Below are 23,848 nucleotides of genomic sequence, written 5' to 3'. Positions count from 1 at the left end.
TCCCGACCTCAACCTATTAGAAACAACTTTGGGATGAATTAGAGCAGAAACCTTCTCATCCATCATAATCATCAGACCCTCCATTTTTCTGGGAGAATGGTGAATAATTTCATAAATACTGCTTTAAAAATTATTTACTTTGAACAGTCTATTAATCTAAACTAATAATGTGAAGTTCTGCAGACTTTGAGGATTTTATATGTTATATGATGAATGAAAACAAAAACTCTGGTGATTGTGTGGCCCAGTTTCATCTTTAAAGTCAGACCTCCTATTAGTTTGATGCTGTTTTTATTTATGTAATTATTTACTTTGATTTTTATATCCCCTTTTGCTTATATTTATATTTCATTTTTTCTGTTGTAATTTCCTTATAATGTTGTATTTTAAATATTACTATCAGGTCAGAATATCATCTTGCTTTGATGCCTCAGAGTCCAACTGTAAAAAAAAAAAAATTATTGACAAGTTTGTGCTTTTAGTTGTTCCTATGAAATTTAAAATGAGATGTTTTAGAGTCTCTGTCTTTATGTTATTAGAAATATTTCTTACATTTTTGCATCCACAGATGGTATAAATTGAATTTACTCTTAAAAAGCCAGACACAAACCAAAAAGCATCCTTCTTGTAAAACAGCTCTCACTGCTTAGGAAGGCAGGCTGTCCACTTCATTGTTAGTCCGATGGGTTCGATCGCTCCATATATCAGATTCTGGAGGCCTAACTTTTCTCTCAGTGTAAAGTAAAATTTCATCAAGTCATTAATCGTCTCGCCTGTGCAGCGAGATACAGGTAGAACCAATTACCATGCTGTTCCCTCTGGACAACAATCTACACCACATACCATTACTTTAGTTTAACCTCACTATTCTTTACATATCCCTGATTCAATCTTCATTCTTTTCTAAGGCTGCTCTCAGTGGAGGCTTACATTAAAGTGTGACTTTTTACCTCAATCTATAACTATAGATGTATAATCACTGAATGCATTGTGTGTTTATGTACATTAGATGGACCTGATGTATTTAAACTAATTTTTATTTTGACAACTCTGTTTCACTCCTTCACTCAATCAGTCCTCTTCCATCAGTTTATGAATGAAAATTTCCACATTGTACAGCACAGCTTTACAGACTCAGCAGCAGCTCTAAGTCACACTAATCCTGATCCCTCTGTGTGTGTGTGTGTGTGTGTGTGTTGGTGCTCGTGTGTGTTCTCAGCTCACTGCTGCCAGAGGTCAAGGAGCTCTTCCTGGAAGCAGCTCAGAACAACTCGGACAGCGTTGACCCGGATTTACAGACGGGCCTTGGGGTCCTCTACAACCTCAGCGGAGAGTTCAACAAAGCTGTAGAGGCTTTCAATACGGCCCTGTCAGTCCGGCCTGAGGTAGGAAACCCCTCAAAGGCTTTCTCTCGCTCAATCTGATAGAAAATATGCAGACTAAACAGAACTGAGTTCTAAAAATGTCCTTTGCTTGTTGTGGCCTATAAGGCAAATTTTCACTGCACCAGTTAAATGTAACATTACATTTTTTTATTGTTGTTTTATTATATATATACATATATACAGCTCTGGGAAAAATTAAGAGCCCACTGCACTGAACCTCATTGAAAACCTCATGATTATTCCACCAATTATTGATTTCTGAACTCATCCTGAGTTAAAACATTAATATTGTTGTTTTTAAATTATTAAGAACTTGTATTCTTTGCATTATTTCAGGTCTGAAAGCATTGAATCTTTTTCATTATTTTGACCATTTCTCATTTTATGCAAATAAATACTAAATGTTTGCTTGGAATGTCAGAGACATGTTGTCAGCAGTTCATAGAATAAAAGAACAATGTTCATTTTACTCAAACATATAACTATAAAAAGTAAAATCAGAGAAACTGATCATTTTAAGTCGTCTTAATTTTTTCTAGAGCTGCTGCTTTTATAACATAAAACAGCAATATTGACCAATACTTATGGAATAAAGCTTCTGTTGTTAGTAGGTATTTGGAAGATAAAGGTACACAAAGTTCAACTCTAGTTCATATTTTAACATATCTGGAATAAATGGCTCATATTTAGGTTTTTGGGAAATTTTCTCCATGTAGTGTGAAAATAATTATGAAAAGGAACAACAAACTACACAGTGTTTTCAAACTGTTTGCTGTTTTAGTTTTAGCATTTCTTTTCTTCTCTTAAATTTCAGTTCTTAACTCAAAAACCAAGTAAATGTCTAAAAAAGGAGCCCAAAATACAGCTTCCAGTAATTAAAATAACACTTTGGCAAGCAGTTCCTGACTTTATAAACACATTTCTAGCTTGAGTTGACTTTTTATACCAGAACTCGTAAATTTAAGAATATGTGCAGCTCAAAGTTATGTCGTTGGCTGAATGTGGAGCTGCATTTGAATAAGCCAGGGCACATACTGAGGTGTTTGAGGAAAGAGGTCTTTGTACTCGCTGGGTGGTTCTGATATCTTTCTTCAGCAGTTTGTCCAAAATAGTTCTGACATTTGTTCCTCTGTGCACAGTAAAAATCTACCTGGCAAAAAGGAGATGAAATTGCCTGCAGCTTCAGAGACTCCAGATGGAGCAACCTAAGGAGTGCATTGAGTGAGATACAAACACTGCAAAAGCTGTAAAAAAGGTTATCTAACATCGCGCTGGATTTAATCTACATAGGCAGTGTGATTTCACACAATATGCAGTTTTAAAGAAAAAAAATATGTCTGTAGAACTTGATATAAACTGATAGCCCTGTTGGGTCTTCTATGTACGGAGGTTTTGTTGATGTGAAGAAGCGCAGTTAAAATGTCAGTCTCCAGATGTAAATCATCAATAGACACATTTGTAGCTGTATTTGCAGCAAAAGAGAGTTTTGCAAAATATTTAATCAGGAGGACAAATGCAAATGCCCATCATATGATTCTGTTAAGGCAGACTATCTAGTCAGCAAAAGCAAAGAGCTAAAATCTGACTTTTTCTGACATAAAGATTCACAATCAGCATTTAAAGCAGAAGTTTTAAGTGTGCATTACCAAAACCAAAGTCGTACTACCCAATAGTATTTTTTTTCACAATTTAAACAGTTTTATCTTGCACCTAAAGACTCATTGCTATAGCCCTTTCCATCATGCTCAAGTTTTCAGATTTGTGTCGACAGACAGGATATCTGAATGATAAATGGCCTTCATTTGTATAGCATTTTATAAAGTCCAAGGACTCCGAAGCACTTTACACTACATTCACTTGCTGATGGTGTTGAGCTACTGGATCGTAGCCTGAGCTGCCCTGGAGCAGACTGGCAGAGTCAAGACACTTTACACAAAATCATTTCAGTTCAATCATTGATTCTAGTTTTCAAACAGTTTGAATAATTTTGCTATATTCTATGTTTTCCATTGGGCAGTGCTGCAATGTTAGAGTCCTATTTATTCAATTAATAATGCAGTCTGCAGGATCATCAGAAGAGCTGATCAAATATGGATCCATCAATCAGACTTTCATCTCAGCTCCCGCAGAAATGAGCTGAGGAGCAGATAAATAAATGCATGTTAGAAAATGGTTTTAGACTAGAAATACCCCCAATAAAGCACAAGAAAAAGGAATTTATATGCATCTACATGAATACTTTAAGGTCAGTTCAAAGTATGAGAGCAGATTCAGAGATGTAAGAGATTCATAAGCTAACATGAATAAAATAAATGCAAACAACCTTACCAGGGAGAGTCAATGAGTGCAAACATCAAAAATATTCTCACCCTGAAAAACCTTGCAGCTGATTGAAGATAGATATAGATTTTTATTCAAGATCAAGTTGTAGTGTATAATCTCCCTACAAAAAAAGTAAACATAAATGCATATTCTTTTTGGCAAAAAGTAAATATATGTGAAAAAAAAATGTATTCAAAATCGACTACATTTACAAACTTTCTCCTCTATCAGCATCAGTCCATCTCTTCGCCTTCCCTTTCTCAGGCAGGCATGACAATTATTGTTAAATCCAGTCTTCCACATTTGACTTGCTAATTTCTGCTCCCCCGCTGAAAAGAAAAAGAAAACAGCACTGAAAACAAAAGGCGGATAATTATAGCCTGCTGCTTGGCTTAGCCAGAGATGAAGTACCCCTGTTCTGTACCAGACCACTGACCTCTGAATGAGCCTGTGAGCCTGCAGGTGGGAAACAGCGACAAGGACGTCCAGCGTGATGTAACTCTGCTTTCATTAAACTAACCTTGTCGGACTACTTTTATATCCAAAATCCATGCACAGTTGTTCAAAATACGTTGTTGTTGTTGGGCGAAGATCATAATTTGCTGATAAAACAGTAATTTGTTCTGCAGACATCAAAATGAACAACCACCCATGAATATTTACCTTATAATGACACAACAAAAACCACATCAGCTACTAAATTAATGTAAAAAAAGGAAAAAGGGCATTAGTGATTTAATAATCCTCCAAAAACATAGTTTAAAATTAAAAATATATATATATTTGAGTTTCCTTCATCACCTCAGTGCTCTTCCTCCATCGCAGGACTATTTGCTGTGGAATCGCCTTGGAGCCACATTAGCGAACGGCGACCGGAGTGAAGAGGCAGTGGAGGCTTACACGCGAGCCCTCGAGCTGCATCCAGGGTTCATCAGGTCCCGCTACAACCTGGGCATCAGCTGCATCAACCTGGGGGCCCACAGGTGAGTCACCTCAGACTGTGTGACAGAGAACAAATGAATATGTCCTTGTTTTATGCAGTGTACCACATACAACATGCAGCAGAAACCAGAAGCACTGTAAGAATAACATCAGATTACACTTTTCTCATTTTTGCTCCCTGGAGATAATCTTACTTTTTCCTCAATGTCTAATTGGCTATTTTTAAGCACTTTTTGTAGACAAATTAACAAGATTTACAATAACAAAATGGAAAAATATGTCTAAATGTTTCTTCCAAAATGCAGGATCACAAATTGTCAATCAACTACAGATAAATTAGCCTGCAAATACCGGCATTAAACATCTTAATTATGACAACAAGTTTTGACAATGTTTGAGAAGATAATGACTTTAAACCTTGCTGTCATAAATTATACCATTATGATACTATATTGATCATCTCTGAGTATTTAATGGATATTCCAGTGACATCTTTCCTAAACATTGAATTTCTTTCAATAACAGCAGAAAGGTTCAGTCAGCCATCTTTTAATTCCTGAACGCAAGGCTGACTGAATCACTTTTGTAAGCAAGTGAGTGTTTTATAGTTTTGATGGAGAGATGTACACAACTGACGAAAAATTAGGAACCATTCTCATGGAAGAAAATTAAATGCTTTTGTAATGTGGAACCAAATTTCAGCCATAGAAAAAACATCATCATTTGAGAAGCTGTAAAACATATTTGATTAACTTAGACTTAGCTACTAAATAGTTAATTCTCTTTAGTATGATAACTTTTCTTATTTATTTGTGTTAGAAACAAGCAGCACCGTTAGTCGCCAAGCAATCAGACAGTAGCTGAACAAACTGTTTTCAGGATAATAGCCAAACACTTGGCTTGGTGAGGAGAAGCAGTGACCTTTAGCATTTATCTTCATGGTGTGAAGCTGCAAATAACACTCTACAAGGGTTGAGAGACTGCTTAAACCATCTATAACAATCAGAGTTTAGGTTTTTTGTCTATCACGGAGCTGAGTTATGTATTTTAATATGTGTTGTTCAAATCTGATGAATCCCAGTACAGCAACAAATGGCCAATTTTATAAATGAATACTGGAAACAGGAAGACTATGAATTAATGAATGGAAAAGGGGCATGATTATATAAGTTAAACTTCATCATACTCCTTTTCAAACTCACTGTCACCGAATAAGTGTTGTATTTACATGTATTTGAGTATGTAAATTTGATAGTAATAGCAATTTGATTGTATTTACACTTAGAAACATGAAAGTCTTTATTATTATTATGTTTTGTTGGTGAAATGTCTGTCTGAAATAAATTATCATCATCAACATGGAGTTAAGCTGCAGTGCTAAAATTCTGACATTTTGTATATATTAAGGTATGAACTTTTTTCCTGTTAATATTAAGACATACAGTAGATAAAAACAGAATTAGAATGACAAATAAAAAACCAGCAGAGAGCAAGAGAAACTTATACTTGTGGGGGGAAAGCGAATGTCATGCTGTCCACATAATCCTGTCTGAAACAAGACAGATGGTAAATCAAAGTTGGTATGCACAGCCTGGCAAAACCATTTCTATACCTTTGATTTCTGTCAGACTTCAATGTATTTTATTGTTGTTTTATGTAACAAAATAATCTTTTACTGCATCTACAACTGTAAGATTTGTTGCTGTATGTCCCTCCAAGGTTTCCATGTCTAGCGATAGACAAACCTTTGTCTGGGCCAAGCCAATACAAAAATACAGCTGGATCAAACTTATTCTATTGCAGCTCCTTCTGAAAGTTGAGGATCTATCGATGTTGTCCAGCTTCTATGATCCTGCTGAAGAATAGCAGTCCCATAGCATGACGCCACCTCTGTAATGTTGCATTGTGGGAATGGTGTGCTCAAGATTATCTTTCACCTGAAAATAAACTTTTGATCTCAAGTGAACAGAGCAGCTTCGTGTTGCAAATCAAAAAAAGTACTTTTTATTGCTTTGTTTCAACAATGTGTTTTTTCTTTCCATTGATCCAGGAAGGGCAGATTTGTGGACAGCACAATAGTTGATATGACAACAGATTATCCCACCTGAGCTTTCTACAGCTCACATAAAGTTATCATGAACCTGATTAATGTCCCTCTTGCCTAGTGTGTTATTTTATGTGGACAATAGGTTCATAGCTCAGTCATACGTTTATTCCATGTGGGATGGAGGATAGAATATAGATTGGACAGTGCTCTGTCAAATGTCCAATGTCTGTCAAATGTTGCTTAACGCTTAACGCTGCTTAAAACATCTGCATAACGTTTTTCTAGAACTGCTACTGTAGTTCTTGATCTTTGTTTGTTAAAAAATAAAAAATCCTTAAACTTCTGAGATCTTCTCAGAACTATTTATGCATAGATTAAATTAATTTTTTTAGTAATAAAGTGAATTTTAAAGGTAGCAGCTGATTCTGTTCGATTATATGTAGGGCTGTCAGAGGAAAGGGGGTTGAATACAAACTTTATTTATATTTGTACAAAATGTGGAAAATTTTAAGGCAAATTATTTTATGCAAGGCACCATACATTGTTATTCATGTGACATAAACTAATCTCTGAGACTTGCTTTTCATCTGGCTAGTGTAACAAGCTAGAGTTCACATCCTATTTAAACAATAGAAACTTTGAGGAGATCTCATTTTGGACATTTATTTATAACTTATTCAGAAAATGTAATAAACCGGACATAAACTCTTAACAGTTTACACTACGTGAAGTGACTTGTCCGTTTTGTTTCCCCAGAGAGGCAGCCAGTAACTTCCTGACGGCTTTAAGTCTCCAGAGGAAAAGCCAGAGCGGTCAGCAGTCCCATCAGGTGATGTCTGGCAACATCTGGGCAGCTCTGAGGATAGCTTTATCTATGATGGACCAACCCGAACTCTTCCAGGCCGCAAACATTGGCGATCTGGATCTCCTGATGAGGGCCTTTAACTTGGACTTTTGAGTAAGGGATGGATTGCGCTCTGTCATTTGTTCTCTGATCTCTAGCCAGAAGCCAAAAGCCCAAAGTGCACATGGTTTGAGTTAACACACCAGTGTGTGTGTTTAGTTTCTGCATATCAAAATGAACTAAAAAGGTCAAACCCTGTCATGTCTTCTCGCCCTAAATTTCTTGAGAGCAGTTCGGAGGGCCGCTTCTTCCAGGGGTTCGGATGGACTGCTTAGCAATGGAATTTGCACAGCAATTTGTGATTTCCCTAAAGAGCACAAGGACGGGCGAAGATTGTAAGAGCAATGCCTTAGAGGACACATCAATTAAAAACTGACTCATGCAGTGGAACAGAGGTGAGCCAGGAGTGACAGCCAGATTTAAGACTCCCACAGAGGAACCCTCACAAGCCATTTGCAGCAGAAAAGATGAGGTTTTGAGAGGAAGATCTGTTGACTCAGGACTGTCTCTCCCCCTCTCTGACGGATGGATACTGTGAGCCGAACAATAAAGGCTGCACCTTATAACCCCGGAGCTCTATATTGTCTTCCTGGCTTCATCTCCCCCTCTGTCAATGGAGACTTATTACTCTGCATCAAAAAAACCACAACAAACATTTTCAGAAATGGAGAGATTAGAATAGTTATAGAAGTTTTCCCTTTGCACTTTTAGATGACTTCCTCTATCCACGTGGAATGCGCAACCCAGGTTGTAAAGCCTTAATGAGATGCATGCGTCCAACATTATTTATTTACACTATTTTTATGGCAACAAGGAACAAAATATATCAAAGCCATTTTCAGACCGGGTTAAATTTCTTAACATAAGTGCTGTTCTTAGAACCTGTACAATTTCTGATCCGCTAATCTCAGTTCAGTTGTTTATATATTTATGCAGCTTGTATGTAATATTTGTTGCTTTAATGCTGACTGGCTGGAGGAATGCACACAGTGAGCAGGTAATATTGATTTGAATTGTGTTTTTTTTTTACCTTTCTCAGAGGGAAAAGTGCTTATATTTCTAAAAATGTCTCGTCTCAGAGGCCCCTACAAAGAAACGCCTAATTTTTATTTATGCTGACTGTATTCATTTCAATACAGCATACTAACATTAGATTAAAAGATGTGTATTTGCAAGCCAGGACCCAAGACAGCAGCTTGATGAATTTCCTTAATGTAGTCATTTGTATCTGTGCTGCTCCTTTTCCGGCAGCGAAGCTCCTTCATTTAATTAAATCAGTCACCCTCAGCCATCATGCATGATTTCAATATTTATAGAGACTTGCGTAGAGTTGCACACATTTGTAAGTTTGCTTTTACCAGATTAATATGCCTCCATACAAGGAAAAACAGATTTTATGAATAAATAAACGCTGTTCAGAAGATCATTATACATTATAAAATACACTGATGCTCCTGCTTAAGATAAACCCTTTGCAGCACCTCTAAATATTTCTTATGATTTTCAGTTGTCAGCTTCCTTTTAGTCACAGTTTGAAAGTCACTGTGAGTTTAACGCCGTGCAGCTTGCCGTGCGGCGGCGGAGTGAATGATAGATTATCTGCTGTGCAGTACAGCTCACTTTGGTGTTTATCGGTCGTGTCCGCAGTCCGGGTGCGCTGCAGAAAGCTTTTTTTTTTTTCCTTCTCCTTCTTATTGTCGGCTCCTATGCAAAAGGTCACGTTTCATGTTTGTCCCCCATCTGCCTCAGTGGACCAAAGGGAAGTGTTGATTCTGTGTTTTGAATGAATGCTATCAGCGGGAAGCAGAGACCAGAACCAGAACCATTCATCTTCCTAACAGTGCAGCTGGGATGACACACTCTGTGTTAGAAGGAGTGTTTTATCAGGCGGCTGGGGGAGAACAAACACAAACCAGCTGAAGTGCAGCATTGACACCGTATGAATCTGCGACATAATAATGCATCTGCGGCTGCAGCTGCACACACCAAATTCACAGCTGTAGACATTTTTTTCTTCTGTCAGCTCACTTTTCTCTTTGTTTGCATAAGTATTCATACTTGTCACATTACAGCCACAAACATTTGCTTATATACAAACAAAATTGTGTATCATTTTGAAGAGAAAGAAAACTGATAGACAGTTTTTGGTTATTTTTTTACAAATTCAAATTAAAATGCATTTGTCCTCAGGCCCCATAAGTAATATCAGTGTAACATCCATTTTTACAAAGATTGCAGCTGCAAATCTTTAAAGCTTTCCTTTACCAGCTTTGAAAAGTTGCTAATTAGTTGGGTTGGATGGGAAACATAAGTCAGCAACAATTTTTAAGTCATGCCTCAGTTGATGCAGGAATAGACTTTGACAGGGCCATTCTAATACATAAATGCTTTCAGCAAATCATTCCATGGTATCTTTGGTTGTAGGTTTTGCAGTATTGTTATTTTTTATGATTGTCTTGTATTTAGGCTCTGTTCACTCTGAAGTAGCATCAACATATCCTGATCTTATGTCTTTCTTTCAACGTGACTGGCTTGTTGCCACTTGTTCACCAGTGCGACATATAAACAGTCTCCAATCTGAGCTGTGAATCTCCTCTGAAGTCACGTTGGTCGCCATGGCTGCTTTTCTGATCAATGCGCTCCCTCTCTGGCCAATTTACGGAGGTCTGAATTGTTTTGCAGCTGGGTCAAATGATCCCCATGAGATGTTCAAATTGTGGGACGTTGCTTAAAAACCTCACCCTACTTTTAACTTATTTGATGCGTTGCTTCATCTCTAGGATTTTGTTTGTTCACTAATGTTCTCTAACAAACCTCGAGGCCTTCACAGAACAGATGAATTTATATAGAGAAGTTACACACAAGTGATCTATAATAAGTAAATTTGTAGCATAGGTATAGCATAAATGGGCTTATGCTGTGTTATTTTATTTGTGAAAATAACAAAAACATTTATTATTTCCATTTGACTTCACCGTCATGCAGAACATTGTGTTTGTTGTCTGTCTTATATAATCTGCATACAATTCGATGAAGTTTGTGGCTGTACTGCAACAATTCTCAAAGATATTTATTTTTACTTTAGGACGCTAAATAAAGTGAGTTTCACAAAGCAGCCACCTTCAACAAGATGTTCAGTGCCCAAAAAAACTTTTAAGAGGAAATCACTTTAGTTGGCTATCATTTGCTCACAGTGACATTTGCATTACAATTGAAAATGAAACAAAATTGTTTCATTTCAAAGAGGCATATGAAATGCAGGTTGAATGTTTTATACTTTGCAAAAGTAGCTTCTGGAAAGGCCTTGCAAAAAATTAGGGGGCAAATGTATTTCTAACTTTATGTTCAGAGAGGTTGGTACTCTTTTGGCAAGTTTAGTTTAGTTATACTTAGAAACTTGTTGAGTTTTTATATATATTTGAAATACTTACTAATTTAGGAGTAAAGAGGGAGTTTTTCAACAGTTTCTGATGCACCAACTATTACTCATGTTGTTTTCACTTAATTAATGTGTAATCTCTTGTTTTGTGTAAAATCATCCCAAATCCAAATTATTCTCAACAACTAAACTCCCCTTCCACAAGCTGAAATGTTAACATTTTTGCTTTAATTATAGCCTTTCCTCATCAACTCAGTGAAATCAACATGACATACATTTTTCCCAGCACTTTGTTGCCCCAGTTTGGTTCAGCTTAGCTATAAAACAAAGACAACATTCTGGCATTTTGACAGTTTTTTCCAGTTTAGAACTAATTGGATTCTTAATGATACAAGCATGGGATTACAAGCAAATGCATTGTGCAAATTGAAACATGCAGTAAAATTAATTCAATTTACTTTTTTTTTTAGCTCAGTCAATTAATATATTGACTTGTAAGTTACTTTGTTATGAGATTAAGTTAAATACTAGTGATGGTCAACGGATGCTGCTTCCAGAAATGTTTCCACTCAAATCAAAAATATGTATTTACGGATGTCATTTGTTATTTTCAGTTACATCTTCTGGGAGTCTTTCTGGAAATAATTACAATAGTCAAGCAGTAATGTCCCAAGAACACAACTACGATAGTCAGATGTGTGTGCACATCTGACTATCTGCTAGGTAAGCCTCTGCCTGTCTTCATCCTATGTCTTCTTTGTAATAGCTTTACTTACTACTTTACTTACTAACACCATGTTTTGAAATTTTCTTCTTTTTTCAAATCACATCTTGGGCCTTCACTTTTTTATTCTGTAACTTTGAAACAAAAAAAAAGGAGAAAGCTTTAAGCTCTGCCCTTAAAGTCAAGATTTTTGCAGAATTAGGTACTTCCTCAGGTGAACTGAAGTAGCATAGTGCATGCTTCTGAGAAACATCATGAGGAGATAGCATGTTAATTACAGCACAGAATTATACCTTCATTTTAATGCATGTGGGTGCTTGCTTATGCTATCAATAATATATGTAACATTTAGGCGTAAGAAGAGGCTCCCTTGCAATATTTTTACAATGTACTGCAACCTTAGCATTAAACAATATCTATATATTCAGTATTTATTCAACACACGGTATGTTCTATGACATAAAAGAAGAAGTGCAGGGCTCACGCAGAATAATGAGGATACAAAAAACATTTTCATAAAAATCTAGGGTTAGATCATTTCCCTGCAGCTGTAGGCGATTATAGTTATTAGACTGAAATTTTGAAACTGATCATTAGGGGGTAATTGATGTAGTGAACCCAACCTATAAAACTTTGCTTTTTGCCTTGGTTACTTTCTTATCATGCCATGTTTGTTGCCGTATATAAAAACACTTTTTGCTTTTCTATAAAGTTTGCATGTTGCTTTCGCTGTGACCTCTTTTAGTGCAGTGCAAGCACATCGGGACGAAGCGTGTAAATTACTACTGCTATTTATTTTTCCTACTTAGCTCTTGTTTGAGGAAGCCCATTCCTGCCTCTTTGATGAAAAAACAAATAAACTTGTATCAAATTATATTGAAATGCCTTGAATTGGTTCTGTGACATTATAAAGAGATGAGTGAAACAAGTCTGGCTTAATATAAAGAAAGAGGTGATTTTATAAATCTAGTCTTACCAGTTTTGGAAGAATCCCACAATTTAAAAAAAAACAAAAACTGAATGGTTGCCAGTTTGGCAGAGAAAAAAATAACAATTATGAGATAAAAGTTGTTTTTTTTTTAATCAAAGCGACAGAAATGGTCTTCCCTACTTGTCTATCCCTCCGGGAGTAAAAGTTAAATTCTCTACACCAATCTGTGACTGCCTCTAAATAATTATTAGCTGATTTTTATCAGAAAATAGGTCATTCCATTTAGCTGTTGGAGCCACTTGAACCATTCTGCACGCTGTAGCATAGCATCACTAACATTATATTGCTGAAACATTTAAGTAGCATTTATGTCAAATTTGTAGCACTAGTGCCTATGTGTGTCGTATATGACATCTCTTAGTTGCAATGCTCATGTGAAAGATTTTTTTTTTTTTTTACTTGTACAAAAGCTTTCTGGCATTTCTTTGTTTAACTGGAGATGAAATTACACTTTACGGTATCAGACGAGCAGGAAGCCACCAGTTGGAAAAACGAGGCAGATATGCAATAGTGAGACAGGGTTTAGGGATTTTAAAAATGTTATACTAAATGTAAAGTAAAACTGCAAAGCAGTTTATTGCAACTATTTGAAATAATTTTACATTCTTACATTTACACCTATCATTGTTACTTATTCTACTTAAGAGATTTAACACTTTCAAACACCTCTGTTTATGCTTTTCACAGAAAGACCAAAAGTTCACACATGTATCTAGGATAAAATTAAATGTCCAGAAAGACATTTAAAAAAGCATCTGCTTTAAGAAAGAATGCATTATAGTACAAGATTAAGTTATTTTTTTACCTTTATTAAATAACGCATTTTGTCATCTTAAATGTTTATTCTATATTTTATTAAGGCTCGAATGCATTTTATGTCTCCATAGATGTAAAGAATCTGTACTTTACAGATGTAATAATGTATATGCTGGTTTTGTTGCGATGTAACTTTAAAGCATTTAAAAACGACTTAAAGCTGCTTGTAGGCCGGGGCTCATGAACGTCATTAACCCTTGCTGTTACTTTGTTGCAACATGTATAGTGATAGTTTGCTTTAGCAAATTTAATTGAAGCATCACATTTGAATAAAAACTATATTTTGATGATTGAAACTAGAAATTATATACTTTCTATACATGCATCCATTTATTAAACCACTTACTATAATGCTTGTTACTGAACTTGTATAATCACAAGGAAAGCATTAGCACCTTTAACAACAAAGTATGGAAGTAACCTTTTAAAATAAACTATTGTTATACATTTTCTGCTTGTCTGTCTTTTTTGGGGTATCTCAAGAATCTGTTCTCGGGCTACTTTTAATCTAACATCATTTGATATCTGGCTATCGGTCTGAATGTCCTCCAGCTAAATGCAGAACAGACAGAAATCATGTGAGGTTAGAAGGCAACCACAAAGTTTTGATGGACTAACAGCTGAGTTTCAACAAAATTCAACAAAAAAAAAAAGAAGAAGAAAAAATCAGCCTAGTATCATTTCAAGAATATCACCAGAAAATATGATTTCTTTAAGAAACAAGACAAAAAATCTGGTTCAAGCTTTTCAGGTTGTTTCAACAAATGTGGAATTTATTAAATTACCCAAACATCATAAAGTAAACAGTGCCACTGGATATACTGTACGGTATTCACGTACATTAAAGCCACATTTGAATTAACAGCTACATTACAAAAGTAAAATAATCCCACAAATAAAAACTAAGGTGGTGGCACAGATACTTTTGCAAAAAGGCAGCAGGGAGAAAAACAATTAACATGTTTGACATTTATGGAAGTGAAAAATAAAATAGGATAAAAGCTGCAAAAGTACTATTGTACAATCCAAATAACTACTTGTTGACCTTTAGTGCACGTGCTGAATATGAAACTTTTTCTTGTAACAAATTGAATAAGAAGACAAGAAAGGAGAGAGGGGAGGAAAAGCTGAAACAAGACAAGAATAAAAAAAATAAATACAAATATCTATCCAGGAAACAGAAGGGGCAGCGAAAAGACAAACTTCAGAGCACAGGTGGACACATTTATAACTGACCACAGCTGAGCGAGACAACAACCTCATCAGTCATCTGCTGATGAGGAGCAGCAGAAATGCAGGACTTGCATAGAGACTTTGAGTAATATTTCCTGCTGCATAGACGAGAAACACAGCAGCAGTTTCATTGAGAGGTGGAGATTTGATAAGAGATTTGTCCAGGGAGGTTTAGGCACAGTGTTGTTAAAGAGGAGCACAGTAAAAATTAAGTTTATCCCATAGATTGAGTATTTGTTAAAATAGCATTTAATCTGTAAAGACAGAATAGAAACAGCCTTTAGGTGATTATGAATGAAAGAAGCGTTTTTGTTTCTATTCCGTCATATTCCAACTACCAGCTAAAAATAGCGTTTTTGTTGCTGTTCTTATTCAAACTACTTTTTTTTTCTTTTTTACAACACACTAATTAACATTGGCATCCACTTTTTTCTTGGAAACCATTATGTCAACAATTAAATGTAAAGATGGACTTGAGTTTAGGAGGACAAAAAAAACGTTACAACCCACAGATGTCAAAGTGAAGTTCTGCAAAGCAAACAAAGACATGTGACCAGTCAGGAAATACATTCACCACTGGTACATCAAATAAAGAAGAACAAAATTAGACTTTCCAAACCCTAAATACTGAATTATCTTTTTATACCCAGGATCAATTTGAGAGTAAACTTTGAATTCTCAAGACCTCCAGCTTCAGGAGCTACTGAGTTGCTGCTAAGCATGTCAGTGCACAAAACAAATGGCCAATGCTTTAAAATATTGCATTGTCTTTCGCGTGGATGCATAAAACAAAACCAGTTTATATTCCAGTCCAAACTAAAGTACAACAAACCAGCGTGGGCCAGCGTGAGATTCTGCTGGTTTGAGAAGGTTGTGGTGAAACGTCATGGCTTCAGTGCGTCAATGTGTTTAAAATAACAAAACATAAAATTATTCCCACTGCTGCTGCTAAAATAAATTATACTGATTTATCGTTAAATGATTTATTTACTGTCATTTTGATTCACAGCAAATTACATTTAAAAAATGCCCCTTAAATTTAGTTTTTAAGTACTTATTGCACAACATATACCTTCTAAGCTGTTCTGCTCTTTGTACTCTCTAAAGTATAACAAGATGATATCAGCTGGAAACTAACCTTTTGAAACCTTGATGTATAAATCCCATGTCTACCAGTCAGTGCATCCTGACTGTTGAAGACATCCTATTTAGATTCAAATGAGCTGAATGATTTTTGCTGGTTTATGGGTTTTGAAAGAGGAGGTTCTGTTCACAATGAGCACCATAAAGATTTACATTTGGCAATGTAAAAGCATGTGCAGCGTGTGCACTGCGGAGGAGACACAGATCAGTGTGCAGCCTTCATCCCGGATTTAGCTGCAGTGCATATTTCTCCAGACGTGCTGCTCTGGAGTCTGGACAACAGTTCAATAAATAACAACAAGAGTCCTGCAAATTGGCAACAACTCAAAGAAAACATTCATTTCACCTTTTTGGGTCACAGTCTGAATCTGTCGGGGTGATAAAGAAACCAAACTGCTGCAGGTGCAGCTGGGTTCAAGTTTGCAGAGGAAGCAAATATTTTGCAATTTGGGCAAAAAACTGTTTAAAAAGTTCAGGACTGTGAACTTTTATACGAGATATAGCTGCAGCACTCACCTAATATTTATTTAAACAGGCTTATACATGCTCCAATTGGGCATTCACGATATTAAATACTGTCACGGTTTAAGGAATAATTTAACTTCACTTGTTGGTGAATAGACATGTTATTCCACTTCTTTTGCAACAAGTGCAGACCTTTTTTGTATTATTTAAAAGTGCTTTTGGGCATTTTAGAAGTCAGTCAGCGCAGAAGGAAACAGAAACATCTTGTTTCTGGGGCAGTTTTTAGCTGTAATCCAGCAAATAATTCTGTGTATTTACAGTCTAGATAACATTTTAACCTTCCTTGTGCTTCCCTGAATCTGAAAGCTTAAAAGGTGTTTGGGGTGTTCCCTCAGCATCCAGAGTGAATAAATGGGACACATTTGTTGTATTTCCTGGCAAGATGCAAAGCCACCAACAGCACAGACATCACTTATGTTTTGTTGCAGAATCTGAGCATTTGTGGAGTGGAAGTGTAGCACTGCCATCTAAGCACACATTTATAAAATGTAGCAGTGTGAAAGTACAGCACAGCAGCTGAAGGCAGAGAGGAGGAACAACCTGATTTGATATGTTGCATCGTTTTGTTTCCAGACCACTCCAGAAGTACAAATTGCATGCATCCCTGTGTACTTACTTTTTTTCCCTCTTTTCATCTCTCCCAACATAAACCATAAAATATACATTCAAAGTACGACAAATGCACAGAAAATAAGCACATCGCTTTCCTTTTTTGATTATTATTCCTAATTACTCCTGTGTGAGATGAGGATAAGGCAAGAAGCTGGTCTGTGAGGTTTCTTCCATCGTTTCTGCTGTGGCTGTCGTTGCAGGTGTCTGCCAGTATTTCTGGGTAAAAGACTGAAGCTATTTAAAGACTGCAGGGAGGAGGGAGGCAGCGATTTTAACTGCTCGAGAGGCGACGGTAAAAGTAGATGTAGCCCAAGTCCTTTGGAGGCCTTTCTGACAAACACACTTTGTGGTCGTTGTAGATCACCCACCTGAATGAAGAGGAGCGAAGATTATTCATTATACACACTGTTCAGAGCCATGAAGACCACAAGATTAAATAGAATAAATAGGAAAAAGTGAACAGACTTTGTCCAATTTTTTTGAGACAGGTTGCTACTGACCTTCCCTCTTTTTTGATGTGACAAACATAATGTCCAGACATTGTGGAGGCTCCCATGTGGCTGATGATGGCAAACAGCTCATATCCTTAAGTGAAGAAAAGCCACAAACATGATAAGAAACAAACTAACACAGAAATGTTGCAACATTTTAATAAAAAAAAGCCATTTCAAGGGTCATTAAAGTCAGATTTCCTTGTGTATGTAAAGCACATCAGGAAAATGATCACATTACTCCTACTATGCCAGGAAGCTTTTGCAGAATTTTACAAAAAAAAAATCTTATAAGTGCTGAAGATTTCTTAAAAGATGCTTAAAAAGTCCAAAATCTGATTACCGTTTCTTCACAGAAAGATCAAAAACAGACACAGTAAGTGTGAAGCACTTACGTCCTGGTCCATCTTTGACTCTCGGGCCTGACGTTTCTCTGTCTGGGGACAGCGTGGAGTCGCTGTGCGAGTTCATGTTGGAAAAGGCGTTGTCGTTGGGCTCCGTGTCCGCCATGTCAGAGAGCCCGTCGCTCTCCTCCTCCTCTGGGTGGGTGAAGATCCAGTCGAGCGCTCGCTCAAGATTATTATTCTAGAAAATCATAAAAGGAAGCCAAGCTAAGAAAAAAAAAGTTGATATCAAGCCGTCTTTTTGTTAGCCAGTTTCACAGTCGCTGCAAATGAAACTGGTCATTTGATGCAGATTTTTAAAACACTTTCTGCACGGAAACTGAGCTACTGCTAATGCAAAGATTAGCAGTAGCTAGGATTAGTATTCGTGAAGGGGTTTGAACCAGCAACCCTCTGGTCACAGGACCTACTCCTCCCTCCTGAGCCACCATCACCCACGTACTACTCTTACAAAGAGCTGCAATCTTGGAGCATGCTACAGAAACCAGGATTAGAAATGTTTGCTCTTCTAGTTTTGCCAATTTGTTGAATGCCCCATGATGAACACGATAAATGAGCAATCTTTCACTAGAGAAGTGGGAGGCTTCCATCTGTGATAAACTTCCCCCTGTTTGTTTTGAGACCAAAGCAGAGGTGTGACAGGTGGGGAATGAGAGTCTGGGGAACGCATGTGGAGACGGCTTGGCTGATGGCATCTGTTTTTATCCCTCAGAGAGGTCTATGGGGTCAGATAAACGTGCCTCACGCTCAATATGGTCCGACAACAAACCAGCAGTGAGACCCCTCGCTGTTTCACACCTCCCTCCCTCCCTCGGGAGGAATATGCATTCTTTGTTTTCTCTCCACTTCAACAACAGCAGCAGCAGCAGCAGCAGCGTGTCTGCCAGCAAGCTCTGTGGCTTTACTAATGATAAACAAGAAAGCCCGGCATCTATTTTTGCTTCCTACCAGCTGTCTGCGGGGCTATTTTTGCTGAGAGGGGCAGTTTGAAATATGAAACATGAAATGTGAGAATCAGCGGCCATTTGGAGGCTGGAGGAACTTGGAAATGGAGGTGGCATTCTCTTTGACCCATAAAAGAAGTAAAAACATTTCATTTATTCCACACCATTTGTGATTATGGACTGCTTTACCAGTTGTCTGATGTTTTCGTGCGTTCCTCAACCAGAAAGTCTGTGCAACATGGAGGTGAGGGGAGGGGGCATTTGTGTGATGCAGGGACTATTTGTAAACACCATGTAGAGCAGACATCTTTAATCACTCTGACATGTAGGTCCGAATAAATCCGCACCTTGGAAACTGAACAAGTAGGGCAGCCAGAGCCTTTTATGACTTACAGAGTTCGCTTTTCATCATCGTGCTCCGTCTTTGCCCTCTTTTCAAATGCCACTTCACTTCCTGCCCTCCTCCTGCTTTTTTCCTCTTTAACCTACGCTACAGTTTCTTTTAAGTTTCGGAAAAGTGTTTCCTTGTCTTGCCAGACAGTTGTTACAGATGTGCTTTTAGCCCTTCGTTTCCCCGAGACACTCAGCACATGGTGTAGGCGGCCCCTTTTCCATCCTCTCTCTTGCTCAAGTCTGACTATTTCCACTTCCTTTCAAACTATCAACAGTCTGCATGAAAGGCAGACAAAGGGCCATCCACCTAAGATTTCTCCTCTTTAAGGAGGTCAGACGCGACGGCCGTGTCTGCCCACGCTGAGACAGCTCAGCTCTGCGTGTTTCCAGCTAAAATAACTCACTTTTCACATCACACTGCAGAGATGTGCAAAGCTGATGGTCATAGCACAAAAGCGCTACAGCTGTAATTGCAGAGGAAAGTGGTTCTACAAAAGGCTGAATAGATACTTGAAACATTTTATAGATTTTTATTCTCAAAAATATATATTGGTCTATCACACAATATCCCAATGACATACATTCAAGTTTGCGTTTGAAACATGAGGAAATAATGGATACAAAAACTTTTCTAATGCCCTGTATTCACATCTAACAAAGTGTGGGTAAGAATATATCAGTCTCTATGAGGTTTACAAGCAATATTAGTCCAATATGCACAAAGAAAGAATGTATTATTTAAGTTCAGTAGAAGCAAATGATAGAAAAGAAACACAGTAAGCAGATGACTGACCGTGGCTTTGAGAGCGCGGATGCTGTGATTGCGAGGAAAGCCCATCGAGGTGAGGATGGCGATGCTCTCCTCAGGAGGCAAGTTGTCCAGTGGCGTCGCCCCCATGGGGCTGTCACTGGTAGAGGGAAGAGGATCCATCATTGAGGGCAAAGTGAGAGGTTCAGCAAAGTCTGCAAAAACAGAGAAAGATCATTTTAAAAAATATATAGAGAGTATTTATTACTACTGGGAACATAGAAATAACACTTCGAGTCCTTGATGAAAGCCCGTTTTATGGGCTGACAGATTTTGCCGATTTTATGATTTATTAGAAGGAGGAATAAAATAAAGAAATAAAGAAGCAAAAGGAAGGTGGATAAAAAGTATCAGGAGGTAACAGTGGGAGAATAATCTGCTTTGTGAATCTGATGACAAATTAATCTGACAGCACATACAAAATGTGTACATAAAACTTAGGTAACTGCGCTCTCACGCATCATGATGACATGAGAAACAAAAACATAAGGCATGTTATTGCAATTTCCAATGAGACTGCATCTGGGCTGCACAGTGGCAGTGTTGCTAACAACTGGAAGCCAGGAAGTCAGAGAGACCCCACGCATGCACACAGTCCAAAAACACGATTGGTAGGTTAACTGGTCTCTCTAGATTGATTTTAAGTCTTAGTGTGTGCATGATTGTTTGCCCTCTATGTTGCTCTTTGAATAACTGGCAACCTGTCCAGGTTGTACCCCGCCTGTTGCTCAATGACTGGCAGCGATAGGCACCAGTCCTGCAAAACAAGCAGGTGTAGAAGCTGGATGGATGGAGATTTCATTATGCACATTTTCCTAATGTTAATGTGGCTCTTAGCGGCACCCATCATTTTTTTCCTGCCACTGTGACCCTTTGGTTGTTGCGCTTGTGTGTTGCTTGGAAACCAATCTGCAAAATGCTCTAGTGGTTATTTTTTTTATATCAAATTATTTGTGAGGAAAAAGGCAAAGATTTGGCCCACCTGGAAAAACGTGGTAACCATTTCAGATTTAACCCTGAAAAAAAAAATCATGGTTTCCAGGTCTTTTAATCCAAATTAAATCGCACCATAATATCCCTCAACCACAAACAAGGACACATCTAATAGATACTCTCGCACTGGTATTAGACAGAGCCTCTATTATAGTCATTGCCATAAATGAAAATGCAGAACATTATCTTCCAGGACCATTTTCCATCTCTGCCTTGTAGTCCTGCGTCCATGCTAGTAATAATCAAGTTGTTTTTATTCACATGAAAATGGGCGTCTTCAAGATATTATCATTATAGCTGGATCAGGAAACCATACTTTAATGGCCCATTGTAAACATGCTTCAATATTTTCTAAAAGCTAATTCAGGAATAAATCAAATATAACAGACCGACCTTGGCTGCATGCAGCTCTTATAAGAAGAGAATAGACTGTCTAAAAGCAAAACAGTCAACTAGTAGCTGCAGAGAAAGAGTGCATTAGCTCTTTTTGTTAACAAGCTTACCTCTGCAGAAAGACTATGTTACTGAAATATCTCAACCTGGTTTTTAAATTACTCATAAACAGGAACACAAAGTGCCCACTTCACTGTCCTCATGACATGGAGCCTGATCCACAGTGATTCCCAGTGTACTGTGGTTTGAATTTAGTGAAGGTCTGTGCTGCCCGTAGATCCAAAAGTAACAATCTTTTACCCCTTAGATGTGTTGTTTTCCAGCAATAGGACCTTTTGCAGTGGCTCCTTGGCAAAAACTTGGTTTCACACCAATTAATTATTACAGCACCAACAGGAAACTCTTGACGTTCTTGTGGCTGATCGATGGATGTTTCAGCTGTCCTATCATGTATTTCAATTATAATTTCTCTTCACTTCACGTTTTTTCTGCCTTTGGTTTCCATTTTAAAGCATTTGTGATCATTTTAGCTAAGTCTACAATTTTCTACATTTCTATATGTTTTATGTAAAAATAAATATATATATATTAAAAAAAACAGATTTTTGCAGCACTGGTCCCCTTCTTTGCAGGGAACATCTCTGCAGAATTTAATATTGCTTGACATTTATTAATAAAGCTACAAAATGTGTGTGGAAATAAAAGTTAATGTGGTTAAGTATCTTGTTAACTAACAATGCTTTCAGGTTCTAAAAACTTGTAGAAAGATGTAAAGCTTTCTTCTGGCAAAACATTTAGAAGAATCTGAAGTAATAATGGTGAGAAAAAGGCTAATCAAAAAGAAGAAAGCTGAGCAAGAATAAAACTTTATGAAGCACACTTGAACAGCTGATCCTGCTGATATTACGGCATCTGATTGCAGCCATTTTGCAGATGCATTAGACCCATTTAAAGACTAACAGGCAGGAGGCTGCTCTAATTTCCATCCACTGTACAAAGGCTCTTTACATCCAGCAAGGGAAATAAAAAGTGACACGCCTCGACGCCTTGGGGGAACAGCTTCACTGCTGAGCAGCTCAGATACTCTGGGTCGATTTCCACTAAGTTTTTGTTGAGGATCAGTGTTAGGTAAATTGTATTAGTAATTATCAAATATTTGTTGTATCATGTAGCCTTGTAGTTACATTTTAGATAATGTTTCTGTGTGTTAAATAACTTTGATTCTATCCTGAGACTTCCCTGGGAAATAGAGGTGACAGCTACTCTCAGCAGCTGTTGCCTTGCAGGACTTCCTACAAGACAGAGGTGTTAAATGCTCCCAGCAGAGTTTTACATGCCTGACAATAAACTCTGCTCTGTGCTTTTTTGTGATACAAAGCCGTTGCTTTGAAGCTATGCAAACGTGCCTTATTCAACACCGTGCCTGGAGAAAGAAAGATTTAGAATATAGATAACATGTGTCTAGAAGTGAATGTTATTTAGCGCTGCAACCATGTGATGAATGCTTTGACTCCACCCTTTTAGAGTTGCAGCGCCCCGTGTGGCAGGGTTTCCTAAAGATCAATAAAAGAGAGGAACAGACAGATGTGTGGCAGAGTGGTTGGAGATTTGTGACTAAAAGCACATCTCTGTCTGCTCTCCTCGCGAGTATAACAGAATCTAACTCTCTTGTCTTTCCTGTATTTGTTTAAATTGTCTCTAATAGGTATTTAGACCTGACAATCAGTAATATACAGACATGCACAAATAAACATTTGCAGCCCAGAACTGGAGATTGTCTGGAACAGTGTTGGGTTTCTATATATACAGAGTAAAAAAACATTAGATGTGACGTGTCTACAAGTTCAAATTACCTCTGTGCTCAAAAGGTCCCTAATAAATAAAGTTCTGCCTTTTTTCTGCTCCTCTCTGCACCCTCTGAAAGCCTGTAGACCCTGTTTAAAATTACTGCACAATAACTTTAAACAGAGTTTTAGATGCAGTTGTTCAGGTTTTTAGTTCCTCAGTTTCCCTTCAATACTAACTCAAAACTAGAGTAATCTAGAAGAGAAATCTTTTGCAGGCTTTTGATGTTATGATTCCTTATCTAATTTTGATGGTGTGCGATTAGTTTTTCCACATATTTGCTGGCAACAGACTGCATAAACACTATTTCTTGGGTTGCTTTCAAAATTGGATGTTCATAGACCCCACAAGTTGAGGATAAAAGCAAATGTTATGTTATTAGTCCACTCTGTTCCATCACTAATTGTGCATTTCATTAATAGAAGAGTAAAATCTACAAAAAGATGGATAAAGTGGAGCCTTAATTTAAAACATAAGAGAGCTTATAAAACTCTATGCACTGCCCTTTGAAAATTTGCAGCATTTTATTTCTGTACATAATCCAATAGTAGGTT

General features: G+C 37.3%; 2 protein-coding genes across 6 annotated transcripts in view; one reads left to right on the top strand and one right to left on the bottom strand.

The window, feature by feature from the left end:
• pex5la (peroxisomal biogenesis factor 5-like a) overlaps positions 1-13,960 on the top strand; it is an 80,606-nt gene extending 66,646 nt beyond the window's left edge. For all 3 annotated transcript variants that reach the window (XM_032571716.1, XM_032571715.1, XM_032571714.1), the window contains 3 exons: positions 1,220-1,385; positions 4,533-4,690; positions 7,453-13,960. In XM_032571716.1, the coding sequence (XP_032427607.1) occupies positions 1,220-1,385; positions 4,533-4,690; positions 7,453-7,654 (526 nt within the window). In that variant the 3' untranslated portion in view covers positions 7,655-13,960. The remainder of the gene's footprint in view (positions 1-1,219; positions 1,386-4,532; positions 4,691-7,452) is intronic.
• A 294-nt stretch (positions 13,961-14,254) lies between these two features.
• The window catches only part of usp13 (ubiquitin specific peptidase 13), a 33,840-nt gene continuing 24,246 nt past the window's right edge, over positions 14,255-23,848 (bottom strand). For all 3 annotated transcript variants that reach the window (XM_032571712.1, XM_032571713.1, XM_032571711.1), the window contains exons 18-21: positions 20,049-20,218; positions 17,910-18,099; positions 17,524-17,608; positions 14,255-17,391 (exon numbers count right to left, since the gene is read on the bottom strand). In XM_032571712.1, the coding sequence (XP_032427603.1) occupies positions 17,295-17,391; positions 17,524-17,608; positions 17,910-18,099; positions 20,049-20,218 (542 nt within the window). In that variant the 3' untranslated portion in view covers positions 14,255-17,294. The remainder of the gene's footprint in view (positions 17,392-17,523; positions 17,609-17,909; positions 18,100-20,048; positions 20,219-23,848) is intronic.

Source organism: Xiphophorus hellerii, chromosome 9, assembly GCF_003331165.1.
Source record: "Xiphophorus hellerii strain 12219 chromosome 9, Xiphophorus_hellerii-4.1, whole genome shotgun sequence".
Classification (NCBI taxonomy): Eukaryota; Metazoa; Chordata; class Actinopteri; order Cyprinodontiformes; family Poeciliidae; genus Xiphophorus; species Xiphophorus hellerii.
Note: the sequence above shows the minus strand (reverse complement) of the source record. Positions and strands in the feature narration are given on the sequence as shown.